This window comes from Pseudophryne corroboree, chromosome 6 (assembly GCF_028390025.1).
Source record: "Pseudophryne corroboree isolate aPseCor3 chromosome 6, aPseCor3.hap2, whole genome shotgun sequence".
NCBI lineage: Eukaryota > Metazoa > Chordata > Amphibia > Anura > Myobatrachidae > Pseudophryne > Pseudophryne corroboree.
This window is the reverse complement of record NC_086449.1, coordinates 535769758-535797321: the sequence shown is the minus strand read 5'-3', so window position 1 is coordinate 535797321 and position 27564 is coordinate 535769758. Positions and strand designations below refer to the sequence as shown.

At 47.7% G+C, this 27564-nt stretch overlaps 1 protein-coding gene across 5 annotated transcripts in view; it reads right to left on the bottom strand.

The window, feature by feature from the left end:
* Nucleotides 1-27564, bottom strand: part of EEA1 (early endosome antigen 1) — a 328705-nt gene that overhangs the window by 49009 nt on the left and 252132 nt on the right. For 4 of the 5 annotated variants that reach the window (XM_063927628.1, XM_063927625.1, XM_063927627.1 and 1 more), the window contains 3 exons: nucleotides 25689-25874; nucleotides 1994-2125; nucleotides 571-756 (listed from right to left, as the gene is read on the bottom strand). In XM_063927628.1, the coding sequence (XP_063783698.1) occupies nucleotides 571-756; nucleotides 1994-2125; nucleotides 25689-25874 (504 nt within the window). The remainder of the gene's footprint in view (nucleotides 1-570; nucleotides 757-1993; nucleotides 2126-25688; nucleotides 25875-27564) is intronic. The other variant, XM_063927626.1, reaches the window with a different exon arrangement.

The following is a 27564-nucleotide window of genomic DNA, read 5'->3' as shown; positions in this document are numbered from 1 at the left end:
CAAACCACAAAAATGCAAAAAACATGGTGTCTACCTTTTTTGTGTTGACAATTTTCCTGTTGACCTTTTGTACTCTTCTACCTTTTTCCATGTCAACCTTTTGACCCTGTCGACCTAATGTCTGTCTAACATATGGTGACTTTCTATCGACTGTCTAACTAGACACATTGTCTATTAACTCACACCCGTCCCGAGGCTATGGGGAGCAGGGCAGGCAGGTACCTTATGACGGACGTCCCCTCGGCCAGGCACCTCTCTCCCTGCAGCGCTCCCCGGCTGGCACTCCAGCAGCTCCCTGTGAGCTCACACACGGGGAGCTGCTGATAGCAACAGCACGGACGCCGGCCAAATCACACAGTCGGATTAGACTCAAATCAGACAGTCGGATTTGGCCACTCGATTGAATAGGGCATGTCGGATCAATTCCGACAAATGCATGTCGGAATGGATCCGACAGTAATTGAATATACCCCTATATGTCTTATGCAGCAACTTATTGTACTCATTGGTAAATGTGGCCTAATGTAATAATACTAAAGAAGCACTGTGCAGTAAAACTCATTCACTCACAAGTTTATGTTGCAGCTCTGTATGCTGCTTCTTCCATTCCACCTCCTTTCTTTTCAGGTCATCCTTTAGAGTTTGCTGCAGCAGCTTCTCCTGTTGCAGAGCAGTCGCAGAGCCCTCCATCTTGCCCTGCACCTCAAGCTTCTGCTGAATTAGTAGTTGCTTGGCTTCCTCCAAACTGCTTATTTTCTGTTGGAAAATGGGAATTCACTAGTTTTTTCAAGCTATTTCATTGAATATTACAAAAGACTAAATATTAAACACCATTGATATAGAATTAATCATGTAGTCTCTATATTAATATATACCGCATGTAGTATTTATGTTACTGTTGCACCGGTACAAGTAGCCAAGAATGTATCTATCATATCAAGGCCTCCTGCAGCTGCTACAGATGTGTACTCATACATCTTTGCTGCAGTTGCGCCTAACAGCCCCTCTTGGAATGCCAGATCCCATGAGACTCTGCTAGCATTTTACAACTAGGACACACAAGAACACTGTGCTGATTAATCTGATATGCAACACTTGTATATCTGTGTGCGACTGAGTTTCTGAATCTGCATATAATGAAACAGCAGCAGCTTTTTTCCAATACAGGTTCCATTGTCCTTCATATACAGACTCACACCAATATAGAAGTGTCGTATAGCAAATTAATCAGCACGGTCTACTGGTGGTTCATAGTCACAATGAGTTGTGTCTAAGACACATTTTTGGCGAAAAAAAAGGGGCCCCAACACTAGCTTAGTCGCAGTTTATACCAATTATTTTGTAAAATGTACTTGATAAAGGCTAGCTAGAAGCCCAGACTTAGGAGGTGAGGGCTACCAGTAGGAGAAATAGCGATATGGGTGGAGGAGATTTTGCAGAGAACTGCTGGACATGGTTATGGTATCAAAGTGAGGTGGGTCGATCGATGATAAATATTTTTTATTAATAATAATAATAAAAATTGTTTTTAGAAAAAAAACTCTTGGTGGATCATTTGGCATATGCATTTATATGTATGAACTGAACTTGCATATGAATTGGTCAGTCTGGCTCACACACATTCATTTTTAGCCCATTTATAATTTTCATCATTTTTTGTATTAAGAAATCTAGAAAAAGTTTGTAGTTACAGTAGTAATGATCATTAGACCCAACCGCCAAGGTGCACAAGTGTTTTACGTAGCAAGCAATGTATAACTTATTTTTAGTTATGTATATACTGCAGTGCCATCCATGAGTGAGCTGCCCATCCCCACCCCACCAACATACATTCTTGACAGTACAGTAGCCCTACGTCTTTCAACTTTTATTACTTCATTATATTAACGGATACTTGTGGAGTGATGTAGACCAATGTCTATAATGCCAATGTTAAAGCTTTGTATACATCATAAGCTGCAGTATTAGTAAAACCTTAAACTATAAAAGTGACCTTTTGGTAGTCCTCTCTGACGTTCTTTAGTTCTTCTGTCTTCTTCATTAGTTCCTGTTCAAACTTTTCCTTTAGAGAATTAAGATTACTAGCTTTCACCCTTTCGTCACTCAGCTCTTTGTCAGTGCGGGTCTGAAACACAGGATAATGTAGAAATTAACAAAAATGAATGAAGTGACAGGATAATAAGGTAAATACAGAATAAAGCAAGAGTTCCTTCTAGTCCATAAATTCTACATATCAGCTACAGTGGGATTATAACCTATCTCCCACATATATAATTGCACATTAAACACATCTGAACACATACAGGTTCCCTTTTTTTAAAATAGGTGTATAGGTTTTGTCTATTTAGTGTCCTCATACATCCTTCCTGCGGCTGCGCCAAACAACTCCTCTCGGCACGCCAGGTCCCATAAGACTCTACTAGAATCAGCTGAAAAGGGGTCATGGTCGCAATGCAACTAGGATGTACCAAGAGACTGTGCTGATTAATTTAATATGTGTCACTTGAATCGTCTATATCTGTGTGCAACTGAGTCTCTGAATCTGTATACGAAGTGCTACAATGCAGTGGTCGAAGCTTTTTCCATGCCGTGCCTTATGAAAATGATCAGCAAAGTGTCCTGGCGCATCTTAGTCACATTGCGTTGCGACTAAGATGCATTTTTGGCAAAAAAAAAAAAAAAAAAGACGCCCAAAGCTAGCAGAGTGGCATGGGACTTGGCAGCTCACTAACGTCAGGCATCTCATGCTGTGTGGTGTATTGAGGCTAGATGTATGAGGAGGAATAATAATGTAGGAAAAATATGGTAGCCTACCTCATCAAATAAAGTAGCCCCTGTGCTTACTGACTACAGGATGTGGCCGATCCGACCATCAAACTCCTCCCCCACCTCTGGATTTCTTAACGGTTTTTATAGCAGACGGTGGTCACCACAACAAAACTACAAAGAGGGCACAATATTTGAAAATGGGAACTCTATTACTTTCCCCCTTGACCCAGTGGACACAGCGCTTAGCTCCACTTCATTGTGCCACTTGCCCCGCACCTTCCCTGATTGGCATGCTGCTTAGCCATGGATCTTGCAATGCACCTGAGCCACTTTGCATTTCATAAAGGCCATAGTAATAAAAAAGTAACAAGACTGGAGATGACAGGGTTCATTACATTAGTGAGTTGATAACCTCATCCAATTTCAAGATATGGTCATCATAACCATATTTACTATCTGCAAAGACTGCAGTACGCCAGTCATGTTAAGCCCATACACACTGGTGATTTTAGACCAACTAGGATTAAAACATCCATGAAGATTACAAGTGTGCATATTCATAAACTGCCAATACCCCTCCCTGTCAGAGTGTTACAAGGTGACTTCAGCACATGATCACTTGATAAGCCTGTGCAGTATTGAATACAAAAGGTTTTGTTTCACACAGTTGACAGGATACAACTGCGTAGGTTTGAAACAGATCCAGTGTTTACATGTAAACACACACTAAAGTAGACAGCTATGGCAAGCTGCCACATGTCAGTGCTAGCACAGATGGCAGTGTCTGCTCATGCCATTTCATCGCTCATTTCTCACTATTTCTTTCCAAGCGTCAGCAGCACCTGGAATAATGAATGAAGGGAATAAATCTAGGAGATCCAAAAGTAAGACCTATGCGTTATTATTGCACAATAGGCTCAGCCCACTGCAGACTGTAAGATGCTTTTCTCATGACCAAGGATCATTAAGTGCACATCTGCTAGTTCAAATAAACTAATAGTCAGATTAAGGGGTATATTCAATACCACGTGGATTGTCGGATTAGCTGTGGATCCACGTGTTCCGCGGCCAAATCAGACAGGTTTTGGCCAAGGATCAGACAATGTCAATCCGACTTTTTTTGACGAGTGAGTGGGGCACGTTGAGCAGCGAGGCGAGTAGCGGCTGCAAGCTGACCTGTTTCTGAGATGAGGAGAGGAAACAGCAGCAGGGACGGAGACAGCAGCGCGGACGGAGACAGCAGCAGGGAGGAACAGCCTGCCAGATGTGACAGCACGGGGTTCGTTTGAGAGGCGTTACCTCCCCAGGTACAGTTGTCGGGAACGCCTAAATCTGACAGCCCGATTTCACCGCTCGTATTGAATAATGACCTGTTGGATCCTTTTTGTCGTAAAGTATCCGACAGGTATCGAATACGGCCACTTGAAGAAAAAGAAACTCTCTTGTTAGAGGCACTGTCTGTGAAAACAGTGAAAGTAATTAAAACTTACTAGAATAAAAAATATCAGAGATAAATGAAAAAAAAATAAGATTTTACTCACCGGTAAATCTATTTCTCGTAGTCCGTAGTGGATGCTGGGGACTCCGTAAGGACCATGGGGAATAGACGGCTCCGCAGGAGACTGGGCACATCTAAAGAAAGATTTAGGTCTATCTGGTGTGCACTGGCTCCTCCCCCTATGACCCTCCTCCAAGCCTCAGTTAGGAACTGTGCCCGGAAGAGCTGACACAATAAGGAAGGATTTTTGAATCCCGGTTAAGACTCATACCAGCCACACCAATAACACCATATAACACGTGATAGGAACCCCGGTTAACAGTATGATAACAATTGGAGCCTCTGAAGAGATGGCTCACAACAAAACCCGATTTTTGTAACAATAACTATGTACAAGTATTGCAGACAATCCGCACTTGGGATGGGCGCCCAGCATCCACTACGGACTACGAGAAATAGATTTACCGGTGAGTAAAATCTTATTTTCTCTGACGTCCTAGTGGATGCTGGGGACTCCGTAAGGACCATGGGGATTATACCAAAGCTCCCAAACGGGCAGGAGAGTGCGGATGACTCTGCAGCACCGAATGAGAGAACTCCAGGTCCTCCTCAGCCAGGGAATCAAATTTGTAGAATTTAGCAAACGTGTTTGCCCCTGACCAAGTAGCTGCTCGGCAAAGTTGTAAAGCCGAGACCCCTCGGGCAGCCGCCCAAGATGAGCCCACCTTCCTTGTGGAATGGGCTTTTACTGATTTAGGCTGCGGTAATCCTATTGCAGAATGCGCCAGCTGAATAGTGCTACAAATCCAGCGAGCAATAGACTGCTTAGAAGCAGGAGCACCCAGCTTGTTGGGTGCATACAGGATAAACAGCGAGTCAGTTTTTCTGACTCCAGCCGTCCTGGAAACATAAATTTTCAGGGCCCTGACTACGTCCAGCAACTTGGAATCCTCCAAGTCCCTAGTAGCCGCAGGCACCACAATAGGTTGGTTCAAGTGAAAAGCTGAGACCACCTTCGGGAGAAACTGAGGACGAGTCCTCAATTCTGCCCTATCCATCTGGAAAATCAGATAAGGGCTTTTTCAAGACAAAGCCGCCAATTCTGAAACCCGCCTGGCCGAAGCCAGGGCCAACAGTACGACCACTTTCCACGTGAGATATTTCAATTCCACAGTCTTAAGTGGTTCGAACCAATGTGATTTCAGGAATGCCAAAACCACATTGAGATCCCAAGGTGCCACTGGGGGCACAAAAGGAGGCTGAATATGCAGAACTCCTTTGACAAAAGTCTGAACTTCAGGCAGTGAAGCCAGTTCTTTCTGGAAGAAAGTCGACAGAGCCGAAATCTGGACCTTGATGGACCCCAATTTGAGGCCCAACGTCACCCCTGCTTGCAGGAAGTGTAGGAATCGACCCAGTTGAAATTCCTCCTTCGGGGCCTTCATGGCCTCACACCAAGCAACATATTTTCGCCAAATGCGGTGATAATGTCTTGCGGTGACATCCTTCCTGGCTTTGATCAGGGTAGGGATGACTTCCTCCGGAATACCTTTTTCCTTCAGGATCCGGTGTTCAACCGCCATGCCGTCAAACGCAGCCGCGGTAAGTCTTGGAACAGACAGGGTCCCTGCTGCAGCAGGTCTTGTCTGAGCGGCAGAGGCCAAGGGTCCTCTGTAAGCATCTCTTGAAGTTCCGGGTACCAAGCTCTTCTTGGCCAATCCGGAACCACGAGTATGGTTTTCACTCCTCGCCTTCTTATTATTCTCAGTACCTTGGGTATGAGAGGTAGAGGAGGAAACACATAAACCGACTGGTACACCCATGGTGTCACTAGAGCGTCCACCGCTATCGCCTGAGGGTCTCTTGACTGGGCGCAATATCTTTTCAACTTCTTGTTGAGGCGGGACGCCATCATGTCTACCTGTGGTTTTTCCCACCGGTTGACCAGCATTTGGAAGACTTCTGGATGAAGTCCCCATTCTCCCGGGTGGAGGTCGTGCCTGCTGAGGAAGTCTGCTTCCCAGTTGTCCACTCCCGGAATGAACACTGCCGTCAGTGCTAACACATGATTCTCTGCCCATCTGAGAATCCTTGTGGCTTCTGCCATCGCCATCCTGCTTCTCGTGCCGCCCTGTCTGTTTACATGGGCGACCGCCGTGATGTTGTCTGACTGGATCAGTACCGGCTGGTTTTGAAGCAGGGGTCTTGCCTGGCTTAGGGCATTGTAAATGGCCCTTAGCTCCAGGATATTTATGTGAAGAGAAATCTCCTGATTTGACCACAGTCCTTGGAAATTTCTTCCCTTTGTGACTGCTCCCCAGCCCCGAAGGCTGGCATCCGTGGTCACCAGGACCCAGTCCTGTATTCCGAATCTGCGGCCTTCTAGTAGATGAGCCCTCTGCAGCCACCACAGCAGCGACACCCTGGTTCTGGCCGATAGGGTTATCCGCTGTTGCTTCTGGAGATGGGACCCGGACCATTTGTCCAACAGGTCCCACTGGAACGTCCTTGCGTGGAACCTTCCGAATGAAAGTGCTTCGTACGAAGCTACCATTATTCCCAGGACTCGTGTGCATTGATGCACCAACACTTTTCCTGGTTTTAGAATGTCTCTGACCAGAGATGACAATTCCTCTGCTTTTTCCAGTGGAAGAAACACTCTTTTCTGGTCTGTGTCCAGAATCATTCCCAGGAACAGAAGACGTGTCGTCGGGACCAGCTGTGACTTTGGAATGTTTAGAATCCAGCCGTGCTGTTGTAGCACTTCCTGAGAAAGTGCCACCCCCACTATCAACTGTTCTTTGGACCTCGCCTTTATCAGGAGATCGTCCAAGTACGGGATAATTAAAACTCCCTTTTTGCGAAGGAGTATCATAATTTCGGCCATTACCTTGGTAAAGACCCTCGGTGCCGTGGATAACCAGAACGGCAGCGTCTGGAACGGATAGTGACAGTCCTGTACCACAAATCTGAGGTACTCCTGGTGCGGAGGGTAAATGGGGACATGCAGGTACGCATCCTTGATGTCCAGGGATACCATGTAATCCCCCTCCTCCAGGCTCGCAATAACCGCCCTGAGCGATTCCATCTTGAACTTGAACCTCTTGATATAAGTGTTCAAGGTTTTTAAATTTAAGATGGGTCTCACCGAACCGTCCGGTTTCGGTACCACAAACATTGTGGAGTAGGAACCCTTTCCTTGCTGAAGGAGGGGTACCTTGACGATCACTTTCTGTGAATACAGTTTTTGAATAGCCACCAACACTGCCTCCCTGGCAGAGGGAGTTGCCGGCAAGGCAGATTTTAGGAAACGGCGGGGGGGGAGACGTCTCGAATTCCAGCCTGTACCCCTGAGATACTACTTGAAGGACCCAGGGACCCACTTGTGAGAGAGCCCACTGTGTGCTGAAAAACCTGAGACGTGCCCCCACCGTTCCCGATTCCGCCTGAGCAGCCCCAGCGTCATGCTGTGGACTTACCGGACGCAGGGGAGGACTTCTGCTCCTGGGAACTAGCTGTGTCCTGCAGCTTTTTCCCCCTTCCTCTGCCCCTCGGCAGAAAGGATGAGCCTCTAGCCTGCTTATTTTTCTGGGGCCGAAAGGACTGTACTTGATAATACGGTGCTTTCTTTTGCTGTGGGGTAGCCTGTGGCAAAAAAGTCGATTTCCCAGCAGTAGCTGTGGAAACGAGGTCTGAAAGACCTTCCCCAAAAAGTTCCGCCCCTTTATAGGGTAAAACTTCCATGTGCCGCTTGGAGTCGGCATCACCTGACCATTGCCTAGTCCATAACCCCCGTCTGGCGGCAATGGACATAGCGCTTATTTTTGATGCCAGCCGGCAAATATCCCTCTGTGCATCACGCATGTATAAGACCGCGTCTTTTATATGGTCAATCGTCAGCAAAATATTGTCCCTATCCATGGTATCAATGTTTTCCGACAGGGAGTCTGACCACGCAGCAGCAGCACTGCACATCCAAGCTGATGCAATAGCGGGTCTCAATATAATGCCAGTGTGTGTGTATATAGCTTTTAGGGTACTTTCCAGCTTTCTATCAGCAGGTTCTTTTAGGGCGGCCGTATCCGGAGACGGTAGTGCCACCTTTTTTGATAAGCGTGTCAATGCTTTATCTACCCTAGGGGGTGTTTCCCAGCGTGACCTATCCTCTGGCGGGAAAGGGTACGCAGCCATTAACCATTTAGAAATGATCAATTTCTTATCTGGGGAAGTCCACGCTTCCTCACACACCTCATTTAATTCGTCAGATGCAGGCAAAACTACTGGTAGTTTTTTCTCACCAAACATAATACCCTTTTTTGTGGTACCTGGGGTATCATCAGAAATGTGTAATACATTTTTCATAGCCTCAATCATATAACGGGTGGATCTATTGGAGGGTACACTCGTCTCATCATCGTCGACACTGGAGTCGGTATCCGTGTCGACATCTGTATCTGTCATCTGAGGTAGCGGGCGTTTTATAGCCCCTGATGACATTTGAGACGCTTGGACAGGCACAAGCTGAGTAGCCGGCTGTCCTATGTCGTCAAACCTTTTATGTAAGGAGCCGACACTGTCACGTAATTCCTTCCATAAGTCCATCCACACTGGTGTCGACCCCGCAGGGGGTGACATCACATTCACAGGCATTTGCTCCGCCTCCACATCATTATCCTCATCATACATGTCGACACAGCAGTACCGACACACAGCAGACACACAGGGAATGCTCTTACAGAGGACAGGACCCCACAAAGCCCTTTGGGGAGACAGAGGGAGAGTATGCCAGCACACACCAGGGCGCTATATAACACAGGGATATCACTATACAGAGTGTTTTCCCCTATAGCTGCCTATAATATATATATATTGTGCCTAAATTGTGCCTCCCCTCTCTTTTTTACCCTTTCTGTAGTGCAGGACTGCAGGGGAGAGCCAGGGAGCTTCCTTCCAGCGAAGCTGTGAGGGAATAATGGCGCCAGTGTGCTGAGGGAGTTGGCTCCGCCCCTTTTTCGGCGGGCTTTCTCCCGCTATTTTATTGTTTCTGGCAGGGGTTAATATACACCTATATAGCCTCTGGGGCTATATATGGTGTTAGTTTTGCCAGCCAAGGTGTTATTATTGCTGCTCAGGGCGGCGCCCCCCCCCAGCGCCCTGCACCCATCAGTGATCGCAGTGTGTGGTGTGCATGAGGAGCAATGGCGCACAGCTGCAGTGCTGTGCGCTACCTTGGAGAAGACAGAAGTCTTCAGCCGCCGATTTTCCGGACCACCTTCTTGCTTCTGGCTGTGTAAGGGGGACGGCGGCGCGGCTCCGGGAACGGACGACGAGGTCGGGTCCTGTGTTTGATCCCTCTGGAGCTAATGGTGTCCAGTAGCCTAAGAAGCCCAAGCTACCACCACTTAGGTAGGTTCGCTTCTTCTCCCCTTAGTCCCTCGATGCAGTGAGCCTGTTGCCAGCAGGTCTCACTGAAAATAAAAAACCTAACAAACACTTTCTTCCTAGGAGCTCAGGAGAGCCCCTAGTGTGCATCCAGCTCAGCCGGGCACAGAAATCTAACTGAGGCTTGGAGGAGGGTCATAGGGGGAGGAGTCAGTGCACACCAGATAGTCCTGAATCTTTCTTTAGATGTGCCCAGTCTCCTGCGGAGCCGTCTATTCCCCATGGTCCTTACGGAGTCCCCAGCATCCACTAGGACGTCAGAGAAATTAGAGTTCAATGACTCAGTCCAAGCATATAGGCAGTCCTATATAGATAAATTCACAGTATAATGCGGTTATAAAATGTCTGGAACTTGAAATATAAATAATGAAATGCAGTGTGCTTCAGTCTGAGGAAACTCATAAATTGTAGGTCATACCGACACTAATTCTGACAAGCAAATCCACAGACAAAGTAAATAAATTGATGTTTAGGTAGTCCCCGTAGCCTGATCTTCCCTACACCTGCATCTTCAGAGCGTAAGGTACATCCACATCGGGCCGCGCTGTGAGCACTCCGTGTAGTCAGCAGCAGCGTAACCCTGCAATGATTAGTAACAGGGCACGCTGCTGATCCGCTTTCGCTCTACAGGTGCCCCCCTACCCTTCCTTCATCCCACCAATAGCTGCAAGAGGACACCGCTGTTCACTCTGACCATACGTTACACACAGCTGGCAGCAGCTGTTTTCTGCAGCCTCACCGGCCTGTTCCCCTCTTTCCCTCTCCCTATTCTCACTTCCCCTCTCCACCTCTCCCCTCCAGGGTGCTCTCATTGGTTAAATGTCTCAGCAGTGTCCCAGTGCTGAGTATATTAATTCATCAGGGACAATCTGACACCATTTTTCTAAAAGCAGACACTCCATAATCTTCTTTCCCTCTCTCCAAGGTGCGAATTTTGCAGACACACTCACTCTGTCATCACTGCAATTTATGCATATGACAGAGCAGCAGCTGCCTTACAGAACTCAAACACTGTGAGACCTCTTTTTCTATCAGCCCTGTGTGTACCTACTGTATGAATGGTGTAATCTACTGATATTTTCAAAACCACTTACAGTATAGAACAGTCATCTTGACGAATTTATGTTAAAATTGTATCAAGTACTGTGGTATAGACAGGGTTTACTCTGAACCAATCAGCACCCTTTTCAGAGCAGTCAATTCATATGGCCACAATAGGATAACATAGTATCCAGCAATATGGCTTATTTATGAATTGCATGTGGATAACTGCGATTGTGTCTTTTTTTTCATCAAAGCAGTACTGTTTCACATTACAACATTCAACACATTTTCAGCGACCACAGCAACAGATTATCACTTCCTCCTATACAGAACAAATCTGTATATCATGTATACAAAAGTTTTGAGATGGACTAATGGAATCAGTACGTAAAACCGGCGGCAGGGATCCCGACTGCCAGTATACCGACAGCGGGATCCTGGCCACGGGAATGCCGGCTGCAGGGTGAGCGCTAGCAAGATCCTTGCGGGCTCGCTGTGCTTGCCACGTTGCGGGCACGGTGGCTCACTGCACTTGCCACAAGAATGATTCTCCTCATATGGGTGTCGTGGACACCCATAGAGGGAGGAAAGCCTGTGGCACCGGGATTCCAGCGTTGGTATTTCCCCGCTAGTCGGGATTCCAGCATCGGCATTGTGACGTCCGGGATCACGACTATCGGTATAGTGACCGCTTCTGGACTATTAGTGTCACTCTTGTGTTCTCTGTGGTGATTGTAAACATCAATTTATTTATTTTGTATGTGGATTTGCTTCGGTCAGAATTAGTGTCAGTATGACCTACAATTTGTGCGTTTCCCTAGACTGAAGCACACATGCATTTCATTATTTATATTCAGGTTCCGGACATTTTAGAACAGCATTATATAGGACTGCCTATATGCTTGGACTGAGTCACTGAACTCTAAATTCTTTTCATTTATCTCTATTTTTGCTAATATTAGAGTTTTTATTCTAGCAATTTTCCCTATGTGAAATTTATCTCAGAGGTGACCACATATTTATTTTAATATACTGTCATACAAGTTAAGTTTTAATTACTTTATTTTCATAGACATAATGCCCCTAACAAGAGAGTTTCTTTTTCTTCTAATTTGACGAGACTATAAATACTCTCAGGGTGCACCTAAACCTGTTATATATAACATATGCCAGGTACTTTGAAGTCCTCTTGATGTGGATTGTTCTATGACTCTTCCAATTACCTTGATTTGAACTGCTGTGCTCGTAGACGGTTTCTACCCAAAACCCCCTTCTCCTTGGTAAGTTCAACTAAACTAATGCTGTGCCATTGTGAGTCTGGGCCGGAAATGCCCACCCTTCAGGAGTGATGTTTCAGTAATATTTAATGAGATGGACTCCTGAGGGAGACTATGCAAACCAGCCCAGAAAACAAACCTTTACGACATACAGGAAAGCCAATCATGTTTTCAGATCTCTGTCTGGTCTCTGTGCTTATCCTTGCTCTGGCTCTCAGTCGTGGCTTTTTGGGTACAGGAAGAGAGGCATCTGGCTACCCAACTTGCAGCCCTCATCTCCTAGTGTCTGGGTGAAGACCAAAACTTTGCCACTCTACCTCCTGAACCACTGTCAATGATATCTATGCATAGTCTGCAGTAACAGGTTCTAACAATGTATGAGCTGTGACTTCAACTACACAGGAATTAGGGTGTGTACACACGGTGAGATCCTTGCTATACCCGATTTTCACTTGCGATTTCCCTTGAACTCCCTGGAGCCCAGATAGCACAGGTTTTGACTAATTTTTCTTGAGATATGGACTATGTGTGCTTACGATTTTGGGTTATGTGAGATTTTGGCTTATGTGAGATGTCATTGACATGTGAGATGAACTAGATAGTACACCGATCTAGCAAGGATTGACTTGCTTTCTTGCGATGCCGACCTGGCGGGACCGTGCATCGGGATCGCAAGGTGACTTTCACCTTGCGAATTGCACTAACTTCTTGCGATTTTGACTATATAGTCAAAATCGAAAGAAAATATCTCACCGTGTGTACACACCCTTAGTTTTAAACAAGTACAAAGTTGCAGATGAAGCATAACGGAACTTAGCGTGAGAAAAAACGTAGACATTGTAGCGCTTCGTATTTATATTCAGGCTTCTTTGCACACTGATGTACATACGATGCGCATTAATAATGTAATCTAGCACATAGTTTTCGTTATTTCAAGATATTTTATAAACATATGTAGCTTGCTCATCTTTGGTGTGACTACTGTGCCCGAGTCTATGGCGCAGACATGCCATACACTTCTATGGTGCGATTGTGTACGCGCGCCTTGACGCAATGTGTACGCATTGCCGCAACGATGAACGTGACTACATTTGTATGCGAATAAGACACATTTTGAGTGAGACCTGGCTCGCTTAAAGGGAGTTTTTGGCTCGATGTAAGCCACAGTGCATGAGGACACATCAGTATAGTTCAATACGCCTTATTGTTGTGTTATAGATCATCTGTTGCTACAGTATATGCAACTATGTTTTTCATATTTGTCAGTTTAAAAACCAAGTAGAAAAAAAAAACAAAAAAAACTGTTCAGCCAGTAAAACCCAAAAAATAGGATTTTACTTACCTACCGGTAAATCCTTTTCTCGTAGTCCATAAGGGATATTGGGAAGACTTAGGGGGTCATTCCGAGTTGATCGTAGCTGTGCTAAATTTAGCACAGCTACGATCGTTAACTCAGACATGCGGGGGGGACGCCCAGCACAGGGCTAGTCCGCCCCGCATGTCAGTGCCACCACCCCTGCACAAATACAAAAGAATCGCACAGAGGCAATGCCTTTGTATTTGAGGAGTAACGCCCGGCCAGCGCAGCTCCTGCGGCTGGCCGGGAGTTGCTCGTCGCTCTCGCTGGCCGCAGCGGCTGCTTGAGACGTCATGCAGCCGCCGCCCACCCCCCCCAACAGTCCCAACGCCGCCGTTCAGCACCCTCCCGCCTAGCGACCGGCTCTGTCTCAGAGGCGATCGCTAGGTAACGAAAGTGATCGGGTCGGAATGACCCCCTTAGTACGATGGGTATATATGGGGTCGCAAGGGGCCGGAGCACTTTAAATTTCTTCACTGGGTGTGCTGGCTCCTCCCCTCTATGCCCCCTCCCACAGGCAGTTATAGGTAAAATAGTGCCCGAAAGAGAAAGGAACATAACGAGTGGTGAGATTTACGCACCAGCACACCACGAACAGAAAACAACCAGCAATGGCTGGTAACAACAAACAGCAACAGCTGAACAGGTAACCAAATAGAGAACCTGCAGAAAAGTCAACGCACTGAGGCGGGTGCTCAATATCCCTTATGTACTACGAGAAAAGGATTTACTGGTAGGCAAGTAAAATCTAGCATCCATAAGGGATATTGGGGAGACTTAGTAAAATGGGGACATCCCAAAGCTTCCAGAACTGGCGGGAATGTGCGGAGACTTCTGCAGCACCGCCTGCCCAAACTGGGTATCCTCTTTGGCCAGAGTATCAAACTTGTAGAACTTTACAAAAGTGTTCTTCCCCGACCAGGTAGCAGCTCGGCATAGTTGCAAGGCAGAGACTCCACGGTCAGCCGCCCAGGAAGAGCCACCGATCTTGCAGAGTGGGCTTTCAGAGACTTAGGAACAGGCAAGGCTGCTGACACATAGGCCTGTTAGATAGTAAGCCTAATCCAACAAGCAATGGACTGTTTCGAAGCAGGGCAACCCTTTTTCTGCGCATCATAGAGCACGAATAAGGAATCCGTCTTTCTGATACAAGACGTTCGCCTGACACAGATCTTCAAGGCTCGCACAGCATCCAATGCCTCCAGAGGAGCAGAAGAGCCAGAAGTTGATGGAACCACAATAGGCTGATTCAAGTGGAACGCAGAGACAACCATCGGCAGGAACTGCTGCCTAGTCCTGAGCTCCGCTCTGTCCTCGTAAAAGACCAAGTAGGGACTTTTACACGATAAGGACCCCAATTCTGAGACACGCCTAGCAGAAGCCAGTTTATTCTGGAAGAAAATGGAGAGGGCTGAAATCTGGACCTTAATGGAACCCAAACGTAAGCCCTTATCTACACCAGCCTGCAGGAAACGGAGGAAAAGTCCCAAGTGGAACTTCGCAGTTGGATACGAGCGATCCTCACACCAAGAGACATATCGTCTCCAGATATGATGATAGTGTTTTGATGTCACACGTTTCCTGGCCTGAACCATGGTAGCAATGACTCTTTTGGAAAGGCCCTTGTGACCTAGGATGTTCCGCTCAACCTCCATGCCGTCAAATGAAGTCGCCGTAAGTCCAGGTAGACGAACGGTCCTTGTAGAACAGGGGTGGGGAACCTTTATTCTACCAAGGGCCATTTGGATATTTATAAAATCCTTCGGGGGCCATACAAGTCTGCCCCAGCGCGCGCAAAAAAAAATGGATGTGGCCAGTTAAAATGGGACGTGTTACACATATGCCCCCAATAGTGCAGTGCCAGATCCACAATTGCCCCCACAGTGCCAGGTATACAAATGCCCCTCACAGTGCCAGGTATACAGATGCCCCTCACAGTGCCAGGTATACAGATGCCCCCACAGTGCCAGGTATACAGATGCCCCTCAGAGTGCCAGGTATACAAATGCCCCCACAGTGCCAGGTATACAAATGCCCCCACAGTGCCAGGTATACAGACGCCCCTTACAGTGCCAGGTATACAGATGCCCCCACAGTGCCAGGTATACAGATGCCCCTCACAGTGCCAGGTATACAGATGCCCCCACAGTGCCAGGTATACAAATGCTCCTCACAGTGCCAGGTATACAGATGCCCCTCACAGTGCCAGGTATACAGATGCTCCCACAGTGCCAGGTATACAGATGCTCCCACAGTGCCAGGTATACAGATGTCCCCACAGTGCCAGGTATACAAATGCCCCTCACAGTGCCAGGTATACAAATGCCCCTCACAGTGCCAGGTATACAAATGCCCCTCACAGTGCCAGGTATACAGATGCCCCCACAGTGCCAGGTATACAGATGCCCCCACAGTGCCAGGTATACAGATGTCCCCAAAGTGCCAGGTATACAGATGCCCCCAAAGTGCCAGGTATACAGATGCCCCCAAAGTGCCAGGTATACAAATGCCCCCACAGTGCCAGGTATACAAATGCCCCCACAGTGCCAGGTATACAGATGCCCCTCACAGTGCCAGGTATACAGATGTCCCCACAGTGCCAGGTAGACAGATGCCCCCACAGTGCCAGGTATACAAATGCCCCTCACAGTGCCAGGTATACAGATGCCCCTCACAGTGCCAGGTATAGAGATGCTCCCACAGTGCCAGGTATACAGATGCCCCTCACAGTGCCAGGCATACAGATGTCCGCACAGTGCCAGGTATACAGATGCCCCCACAGTGCCAGGTATACAAATGCCCCTCACAGTGCCAGGTATACAGATGCCCCCACAGTGCCAGGTATACAGATGTCCCCACAGTGCCAGGTATACAAATGCCCCTCAGTGCCAGGTATACAGATGCCCGCACAGTGCCAGGTATACAGATAACCCCCACAGTGCCAGGTATACAGATGACCCCTACAGTGCCAGGTATACAGATGCCCGCCCCCCCGTCCCGCTTACCACTCCTTTCGGCGGGGACACGGAGGAGAGCGCGGCTATGTTGGGCGGCGGCGTGTAAGACTTGAAACCAGCCGCCGGTTCGAGAGCCAATCAGAGCTCGCGGACCGGCAGCCGCGGCTCCTCCGTCTGGTGACAGCTGAGACACGCTGCCGCCGGACTGTGCGGCGGCGTCTCACTGAGAGGAGCGGGTGGGCCGGACCAAACGGCTTTGCGGGCCTGATACGGCCCGCGGGCCGGAGGTTCCCCACCCCTGTTGTAGAAGAAGATCTCTTCTTAGTGGTAGAGTACCTTACGAGTAGAGTGAGCAGAGACATTAGCTGGAACAGGGAGATCAGCTTGAGAATATGCTTCTGAAATTGTCATCCGAAGCCACCTCGCCAGTGTCTGCTTATCAGCAGGACATCCTCTCGTGAAATCCGTAAAGAGCGAAGAGAGTGTATGTCTTTCTGATGGTATTGGTACGATCCACGTAGAACCTTATAGCACGGACTACGTCCAACGATGTATCTCCCGCAGAAAGATCCGGCCCCTGGAAGGCCAGGACTACAATTTCTTTGTTAAGGTGGATTTTAGACACCACCTTAGGAAGATACCCAGATCTGGTTCTGAGAACCGATCTATCTGAATAAAAAATCTGAAATGGAGAACGACATAACAATGCCCCTAAATCTGAAACTCTTCTAGCTGAAGCAATGGCCAGTAGAAAGAGAAATTTAGCTGTCAACCATTTAAGATACACTCTTTTTTTTTTTTTTAACATCAATGATTTTTATTCAGATTTTTTGTTATGCAAAACAGGGGTACAGAAAGAAGAACAGGGGAGGGAGGGATGGGGGAGCATTAAATACATAGGAGAGACAATTTGTATACTTATACATACTTTTCAAAATCGATCAGACGTGTATCGGAAGGAGTACAATGGACGTAATGCAGTGGGGCGTACAGAATGGAGGAAAAAGAAAAAGAAACATTGAATCCACAATAATGCAAATTGCAACCAAGAGCACCGAGCGGTCTCAGGCTCAGGGAGAGGAGGTGTCTCCATCTAGGGGAGGGGTGTGGGGGTGAATATCCGGGGAAGGAGATCGCCATACCAAGTTGGCTCCCTCACCCTCCGTGGTAAAAAACAGCCAGGGCTTCCAACGCATTAGAGGGGACTTGGCAGAAAGGGAGCAAGGCATATACTCAGTCTCCATCAAGAACTGCTTCTGAATTTTATGTATGACTTTCATTAAGGGGGGGGGGGGTATAGATTGTTTCCAATTCTGAGCCAAGGCCGCACGGGCTGCACGGCATATGTGACCTAAAACGTATTGTAAATTAGCACCCACGGAGCGCGGGTAGACATTTAGTAAAGCGATGAGGGGGGGTGGGGGACAGGGTGAGTCCAAGAACTTTGTTAATTAGCCCAAACACCTCGACCCAGTACAACTTAATAGAGGGGCAGGTCCAAAAAATGTGAAAAAGATGGCCCACCTCACCGCAGAGACGCCAACAAAACTTCGAGCATGCAGGCCAAATCGTGTGCAACCTATCGGGTGTGAGATATAACCTATGCAATAACTTGACGTGCATCTCGGAATGATTTAAGTATTTGGACATAGTAAAGGATGACATAAAAATGTGTTGCCATTGGGGTTCGGTAAGGGTACAGCCAATATCTACCTCCCACCTGATTTGGGCTCTAGTTTTAAGAACGGGAACTAATGCCAGTAGTGTCTTGTACCAAAAGGAGAACTCACCTGCCGAAGCGTTCTTAGAAAGACGACCCAGGGCCTGAGACATAGTAGGGTGCATTGGGGAGGGGGTAAGGTGTAGACTGTTCCACCAATGTTGTATTTGATAGTATCTGAGCCTCTCAGATTCAGGTAAAGCAAAGCGTTCTTGGATGGTAGAGAAGGAGCTAAGCGCGGACCCGTTGAACAGGTCTCCCAGTAGGCCGATCCCCCTAGAACGCCAACCTGACAAATTAAGATTAGGGATTAGGGCGGTTACTGTGCGTAGGGAAATTCGTGGCAATGTATGGAGGGGGGATGTTGAGCCGATGGTCAGTTTATCCCAGACCTGTAGTGTGGCTCGGGTTGAGGGGAGAAGGCGTAGCTCCGAGGGTCGCATGGATTTAGGTAGCCAAAAGAGTCCCTCTAGACACGTCCACTCCGAGTGTGTATCACTAGTAATAGCTTTAATCTGAGCCAAGAGGCAAGCTTCCTGGTATAGAGAAAGGTTAGGCATGTCGAGGCCACCAACTCTCCTAGGTAATGACATCCTGGCGCGGGACAGTTTAGGCGGTCGCGAAGCCCAGACATATTTGGTGAGGATAGTGGAAGCCTTGTCTAAATATTTCTTGGGGAAGACAAAGGGAATTGTGCGAAACAGAAACATTAGTTTGGGAAGCAACGACATTTTAAAGGCGGCCAGGCGTCCCAGCCATGATATCTCATAATTGAGCCACGATTTGGTGGACAGTTGTAGCGCAGTCAGTAAAGGGGGGAGGTTAACGTCAAATACAGAAGAGGAGGACTGGGGGATGTGGATACCTAAATACTTTATCGAGGTTGTTTGCCAATTGTAAGGGTATTTAGTACGCAGAGAGGCCATGGAATGGGAGAGATTTATAGGCAGGGCGTCAGTTTTAGTTGTGTTTCATTTATAGTAGGACGCTGCAGAGTACCTATCTAAAATATTGTGTAAATGAGGGAGTGAGGTGCAGGGGTCAGTTACAAATAAAAGAACATCATCTGCAAATAAACATAGTTTATGGGGGACGGTGCCGAGGTGGAGTCCTGGAAATTGTGGGTTAAGATACACTCTTTTAAGTGGTTCAAATGGGGCAACCTGAAGGGCCTTTAGGACTAACCTTAAGTCCCAAGGCACTGTAAGAGGAACACAAGGAGGTTGAATGTGCAGCATTCCCTGGAAAAAAGTGTGCACTCATGTAGGTTAGCAATTTTCTTTTGGAACCATACAGTCAATGCTGACACTTGCACTCTCAAGAAAGCCACACGTAAACCTTTATCCATTCCTGCTTGAAGGAATACTAAGACTCTGGATCACTGCACCATTGAATAAAGGCTTCCCATATTCGGTGATAAATTCGAGCTGAGGAAGGTTTTCTTGCTCTGAACATAGTTTGAATTACCTGTTGTGAGAATCCTCTTGCCTTGAGGATGGAAGTCTCAAGAGCCACGCCGTCAAAGACAGCCGATCCAGGTGCTTGTAATAACAAGGACCCTGAGACAGTAGATCTGGATGTTGAGGGAGTAGGAATGGAGGATCCATTGATATCCTCTGCAGATCTGTGTACCACTTGATTTCTGATTCGCTTGAGCACCCTTGAGAGCAACGGAATCGGAGGAAACAGGTAGACCAGCTGGGAAGGCAAGGCAACGTCAGTGCATCCACTGCCCTCGCCTGAGGGTCCCTAGTTTGGGAGCAATACCATTGAAGCTTCTTGTTGAGTAGAGAAGCCATCATGTCTAATTGTGGGCAGCCCCCACTCCCCCAGGTGGAGATCATGATGGCTCAGGAAGTCCGCTTCCCAGTTGTCCACTCCCGGAATGAAGATTGCTGACATTGCTCTTGCATTTCTTTCCACCCAGAGGGGTATCTTTGAAACCTCTTGCATGCAGGCCCTGCTTTTTGTCCCTCCTTGTCGATTGATGTACGCCACTGCTGTGGTGTTGTCCGACTGTACTTGGATCGCATGCTCCTTGAGTCGAGAGGCGTGAAGCAGAGCATTGTAGATCGTCCGAAGTTCCAGAATGTTGATCGGAAGGAGGGCTTCATGGGCTGACCACCTGACCTGGAACTGAGCCCCTTGGGGGACAGCACCCCATCCACTCAGACTCGCATCTGTCGTGAGGAGGATCCAATCCTGAATCCCGAAAACTCCGGTCTTCCGGGAGACTGGAGGACTGCAGTCACCACAGGAAGGAAATCCTGGCCTGAGGTGACAGCCGTATCATCCGATGCATCTGAAGATGTGATGGACGACTTGCTCAGGAGATCCAATTGAAATGTTCTGGCATGGAACCTCTCATATTGGATCGCCTCGTATGAGGCAACCACAATCTGATGGATAGATACTCGAGCAGGTAGGAGCACCATGCGGACCATCTCCTGAAGTGTTCTCACTCTGTCCTCCGGTAGGAACACCTTTTGGGCCACAGCATCCAGTAACAACCACAGGAACAGGAGCCGCTGAGTTGGCTCGAGGTGGGACTTCAGTAAGTTGATAATCCACCCATGGCTCGACAAAAGTTGGGTAGTGCGGTCGAAATGGAGCAATAAAAGCTCCCTGGATCTTGTTTTTATCAGGAGATCGTCCAGGTAAGGGACAACATTGACCCCCTGGACCCGGAGCCGGAACATCATTTCCCCCATTACCTTTGTGAACACCCTCGGAGCTGTGGACAGGCCAAAGGGTAGTGCCTGGAACTGGTAGTGATCGTCCAGTAGGGCAAACCTCAGATAAGCCTGATGAGGTGGCCAAATTGGAATATGAAGGTAGGTGTCCTTGATATCCAGGTAAACCATGAATTCCTGTTCTTCCAGGCCCACAATCACTGCTCTTAAAGATTCCATCTTGAACTTGAAAACCTTTAGATAAGGGTTCAAGGGCTTTAGAGACAAAATGGGCCTCATCGAACGGTCTGGAGTCGGTACCACAAACAGTTTAGAGTAATAACCCTTTCCACGTTGTTGTATTGGTACTGGAACAATGACATGGGACTGGACCAACGTTTGGATGGCCTGTTGCAATGTAACTTGCGTATCCTCCAAAGCTGGAAAGCTTGATTTGAAAAATCGTTGGGGAGGAGCACCGTCGAACTCCAGCTTGTAGCCCTGAGAAATGAGATCCTTGACCCTGGTATCACAGCAAGAACCCTCCCAGACTCGGCTGAAGTCACGCAGTCGAGCTCCCACCTCGAGATCCCCTCGGGGTGGCTGGGCACCATCACCGAAGAAGAACTGGTGATCTGTTCCGGAGAACCGGTGTTCGCAGGTCTTCTGGTCTTAACTCTGGTGCCTCTAGGCGCAGGCACCTCTGGCCCTCGGTCAAAATCTGTTAGACCGGAAGGACTGAACAGACGGCTCCGGGTAGGTATGCCTAGCTGGTGGGGCCCCAGAGGGGAGAAATGTGAATTTCCCCGCAGGAACCTTAGAAATCCATGTATCCAACTATACCCCAAAGAGCCATTCCCCAGAAAAGGGGAGAGATTTCACACTGCACTTGGACTCTGTATCAACTATCCACTGACGCAACCACAAGGCCCTGTGCGCAGACACTGCCATGGCAGAGGTCCTAGAATTATTATTGCCCATCTCCTTGAGATAGTCAAACAGGACGAGTGCAGTGTCCTGAATGTGCTTCAGGAGAAGCACATTAGTAGTACCAGAGGCATATCCCCGGAGAGGCCCTCCTGAATTTGAGAAGCCCACGTGTGAATTGCATGGGTCATCCAGCAACCCGCTCTGACCGGCCTTTGCGATACACCTGCTGCTGTGTAGATGGACTTTAGTGTAGTCTCTATTTTTCTGTCACCAGGGTCCTTTATGGTATAGGAGCCCAAGGCAGGTAGCACCGCATTTTTAGACAGACGAGAAACGGATACGTCAACCCCTGGGGGTTCTTCTCAGAATTTCCTACCTTCACGAGCAAATGGGAAAGTGTGCAAAAATCTTTTTGACACTTGGTATTTTTTGTCTGGATTTTTCCAGGCTAATTTAAATAGGTCATCTAACTCTGCAGAATCAGGGAAAGTGACATTAGGCTTGTTTTGTGTAAAGAAAAACGACTGCTGTGATGCAGCATCCTCTAGAGGGAGCTTTAGCACATCCCATAGAGTCAGAATGAGGGGTTCAATACCTTAAGCAGAAGTGGAATCCCCACTAACGGGATCCAAGTCATCCCCATCCTCCTGCATTTCCTCATCTGAATCAGAGAGTAAAGCAGGTAAACCACGCTTTTGTGGTCCTGAGTTAGAGAGGCGGGGCTGTGTAACATCTGCCCTACAGGCTGTAGTAGCTGAGTTTTCTGAACAGTAGCAGTGAGTTGTGATGACATATCAGACATCATAGTCTTAAGAGTCCCTAACCAGGAGGGCTCTGGACCCTCTCTCCCAGCCCCCTCACTAAGTTGTGAAGATTGGCTGCATTGTTCACATGAAATAGATGATGAGGGAGAGAATCTGGTGTGGCAGACACTGCATAGCTTGTGTTTACCCATGTTTATACTAAGCACAATTACATACACACAGACAGTAATACTGATCAAGCCTGCCCTTACTGTTTGTGAGAGGAGACAGAGAGAGAGAGAGAGACACCAGCACACCCCTGCTATACAGCCCCAGTGAGGCAGTCAGCTAACTATAACACAGTGAAACACTAATCATTTCTGTCCTGTATAGGACACAGATTGAGTACAATAGTGGCTCTCCCCCTTTGCTACACCCTGAACCAGTTTTCCAGCATTTCCTAAGTGTCAAGAGGAGTTGCGTGTGCCTGCTTCTGTAAGCAGAGGGAGGCGCCAAAATGCCGCTGGTCCTGCTCCGAGGTAGCTCCCTTCCCACCCCCCCTCCAATGGCACCAGAGCTACAGTGTTCTTTATAATGGCAATGTCTCCAAATTAGCTTAAAAACATCACGCAAGTGCTAGTTTAAGCCACGGCTAGCCAGTGTACACAGGGGGCTATAGCGGGTCCCACCCACAAAGGTCCTGTGTGCCTCCCCTGTGTGTCAGCCGCACTTTGAACTGGGGGACCCCCAGTGATCGCCCTCAGCCCTCAGAAAAGTGGGTCCCAGGGACCCCTCACTTTTAAAAATTGGGGTCCTACCAGTTCTTTTCCGGGTCCCATCGGAATAAAGGTTCTTATTAATCTTATTAATGATTCAAATATAAAAACACAGACTTTATTTGGACACTAAGTGTTGTAAGGGGGAGAATGGGGTGACAATGCTGCTGGGATGTGTAGCATACAGGACACACTGCACCAGAGCTGTAACTAGACATTCTGGCGCCCTTCCTTAGAAAATGAATTGGTGCTCCCTCTCCTATATTTTATTGCATGGACAGTGCGCGCCGAAGGCGCACCCAAAAAAATAGGAGTGTGGCTTTGTGGGGAAGGGGCGTGGCCACATAATAGTGCCAATTCACATTACACCACACAGTAGTGCCACTTATATACATTGCACCAGGTAAAAACTCCTATACACACTAAGTGAGGCAGAGCACATTATACATATTACACGAGATAGAGCATCTTCTATACTTTGCACCAGGCAGAGCACGTTATACACATTATACCAGGTAAAGCACATTATACACATTGCACCAGGCAGAGCACATTATACACATTGTGCCAGGAAGAGCACTTTAAACACATTGCACCAGCTAAAGCACATTATACACTTTGCGCCAGGCAGAGCACATTATACATATTGCACAAGGACAATAATGGAAAATGTGCAGTGGAAAATGTCACAATTAACATTTAATGATGTGAACGTAAATCCTATAATCCAGTGCTTCTAACGGGATGCGTTTAATTTACTTGTTGTCTGAATCCCAACAGCCATCTTAATGCCGACGCAGGAATCCCAAAAAGGTTGGAACACCGACGTCACCCACAGGGAGGGTTATGGGGTAGGGTAGAGAAGAGAACAGTCCCAACTCACCGCTGTCGGCTTTCCAATCTTCGTGATCCCGGCATTGGTCTTCTGACCCCCGGGATTTCATACTGAATCCCTCCAGACCAGTCCTCGGAAGTCGGGACAAACTGGTAGTGCAGTTTTTTCATAACCATTACTATTATGGTTACCTTAGGTTACAATTGCACAGCACGGGACACGGACAGCGCTGCTGGCCAGAGCGCGTCCTGAGGCACCCAGTGTTTTTTGATTTTCGGGTCCACACTGTCAGTTCTGGGGTAAAATACGCGCTATAGTGCGTTTTTGCGATCACTGGACCCCCCAAGCGGGGCCCCCGGATTGTACTCACCACTATTGTAGTGTTTTTTTATATTGCCAATGTCTCCCAAATAGCTTAAAAACATCACACAAGTGCTAGTTTAAGCCACTGCTAGCCAGTGTACACAGGGGGCAGTAGCGGGACCCCGCTCCCCTGCGTGTCAGCCGCACTTTGAACCTAGCGAGGCCCCTGGTTTGTACTCACAACTGTTGTCACCTTCAGGCTCTTGTTAGGGGTGTGCGGCGTGCTGCGATTGTGACAGCTAAGGCGCAGTGCCCTGCTGAACAAACAACCTCTCAGGACGGTGGCCCTGCAGCGGGGAAGCAGCTCTGACACCTTGCAAGGCCGGTGACCGCCCCCCGTCCCCCCCTCCCCCTATCTCCCACGGTGCATGTATGCTGTTGCCCAAACAGCATACCGAAAATAATAAAGGTTTAAAAGAAACTGAAGAAAACTCTGGAGCTTGCAGTGTGCATCCTTTCCTGAGGACACTTTTTTCTAAATTGTCTGTGGGAGGGGGCATAGAGGGGAGGAGCCAGCACACCCAGTGAAGAAATTTAAAGTGCACCGGCTCCTTTGGACCCCGTCTATATACCCCAACGTACTAAGTCTCCCCAATATCCCTTATGGATGCTATATATTCTGAAAGAATTCTTCTTTAAAAGCACATTATTTTTATTTTATGGTTTGACTCTAATGAAAATATTAATGCACAATAACATTCTTGTTGCAAGCATATAGTCAGTCTCTTGGGAGTGGGGTCTAGTGACAGTAGTGGTATTAGGTTATTTAGGATGTTCTAGAACTGGGAGGATCCAAAATGTGATAGGATACAACACATGTGGAAGATCTTCTTTAAGAATGAATCTGTAGAGAAAAGGAATGCCTGAAGCATACAAGGCTCAAGGTCATACATAACAATGACCCGTACCAAACAGGAAGAAATTAAGCATCTGCAAATTCTAGAGAGTCTATCAAATGAAACGTGATTTACATCGAAGCATAAGTGCAGCCACAGAATATGAGTACCACCACACTCACAGATTTTTGTTTGCAGCCCAATATGGCTGCATACAAATATCCTTGAGTCTGGGGTGAGACAACACAGACAACACAATATCTGTTCTTTGCACCTAGGCCTTTTCAAAGTTGTGTCTAGAAGTGTGGACCACACCCCCACTTGTCCCACGGGAGGCTGTAAGATTAGTTCCTGTAACCATAGCTAGCCAAGGAATCCGGGAACTTGGCAAATTAGATAATAAATGTCAGCAATAATATGATAGAACTTCTACATAAGCTAAGCCATGGAAACACATGCTGATAAATACCTTATGTGCTTGTAATTCCTGCAGGCTTTGCCCATGCTCCTTTAGCCGATTTGTCTTTGTCAATATGTCCTGCTCCATGGAGGTCTTCAGTGTGGTCAGCTCTTTTATCTGTTTATTCTGGCTGCTTATTTCATTCCGGTTACATTTCAGCTCCTCCTGAGCTAGGATGAGCTTTTCCTCTACAGACTAAGCAGATAACACAAAACACTATTAACAACATATGTTATAGACACACACATTCATATTAAATATATATATATATATATATATATATATATATATATACATACACATACATACACACAGCATACACACATGTACTGTATACAATGATGCCATACAAGCTGTTCAAATGGAGTACATATGATATTCCGGCAGTTGGGATGCGGCACTCACATCCCGACTGTGAAGATCCCGACATATTCCTACCATTTCTTCACTGGGTGTGCTGGCTCCTCCCTTCTATGTGCCCTCCCACAGGTAGTTATAGGTAAAACAGTGCCCGAAGGAGAAAGGACATACATGAAAGAAGGAACATAACAATGAGTGGTGAGATTTATACACCAGCACACCACTAACATAAAACAACCAGTAACCAAACAGCAACAGCTTAACAGGTAACTATAGAAAAGACAACCTGCAGAAAAGTCAACGCACGGAGGTGGGCGCACAATGGGGGTCATTCTGACCCAATCGCACACTGCGGTTTATTGCAGCGCTGCGATCGAGTCAGTAATGCACATGCGCCAGCGCCGCAGTGAGCCGGCGCATGCCAGACGGCTGAAGGCCATCGTTGCCTAGCGATCGCCTCTGCCTGATTGACAGGCAGAGGCGGTCGCTGGGCAGGAGGGGGCGCGGTCCGGCGACGTCACACGCAGCCGCTGCGACTCGGGAATCGAAGAGGTTCTCCAGGCCAGGGGGGGCGGCACTGATATGCGGGGCGGACTAGCCCTGTGCTGGGCGTCCCCCCGCATGTCTGAGTGCCCGATTGTAGCTATGCTAAATTTAGCACAGCTAAAGAGGTAGAGTGGGCCTTCAAAAACTGTGGAACAGATAAGACCGCTGACACATAGGCCTGTTGGATAGTAAGCCTAAGCCAACGAGCTTTGAAGCACGGCAACCCTTTTTCTGTGCATCATAGAGCACGAACAAAGAATCTGTCTTTCTAATTCGAGCCGTTCTTGTGAGAAAGATTTTCAAGGCTCGCACCACATCTAATGCCTCCGGAGAAGCAGAAGTGCCAGAACCTGACGGAACCACAATAGGTTGATTCAAGTGGAACGCAGAGACGACCTTTGGCAGGACTGCTGCCTAGTCCTGAGCTCCGCTCTGTCCTCGTAAAAGACCAAGTAGGGACTTTTACACAATAAGGCCCCCAAATCTGAGACATGCCTAGCAGATGCCAGTCGTCCACGTGAGGTACTGGTCTTCTACTGTCATCAGAGGTTCAAACCAGGAGTATCGTAGAAATTCCAAAACTACATGCAAATCCCAGGGTGCCGCGGGCTGCACAAAAAGAGGTTGAATGTGGAGTACCCCTTGCAAGAAGGTCTGAACTTCTGGCAACACTGCCAATAACTTCTGGAAGAAGATGGAGAGAGACGATATCTGGACCTTAATGGAACCCCAACGTAAGCCCTTACCCACGCCAGCCTGAAAGAAACGAAGGAAACTTCCCAAGTGGAACTCCGCAGGCGGATATGTGCGTTACTCGCACCAAGAGAATTATCTTCTCCAGATATGATGATAGTGTTTTGACGTCACAGGCTTCCTGGCCTGCACCATGGTAGCAATGACCTTTCTGGAAAGGCCCTTGTGAGCTAGGATGTTCCGCTCAACCTCCATGCCGTCAAATGAAGTCGCTGTAAGTCCGGGT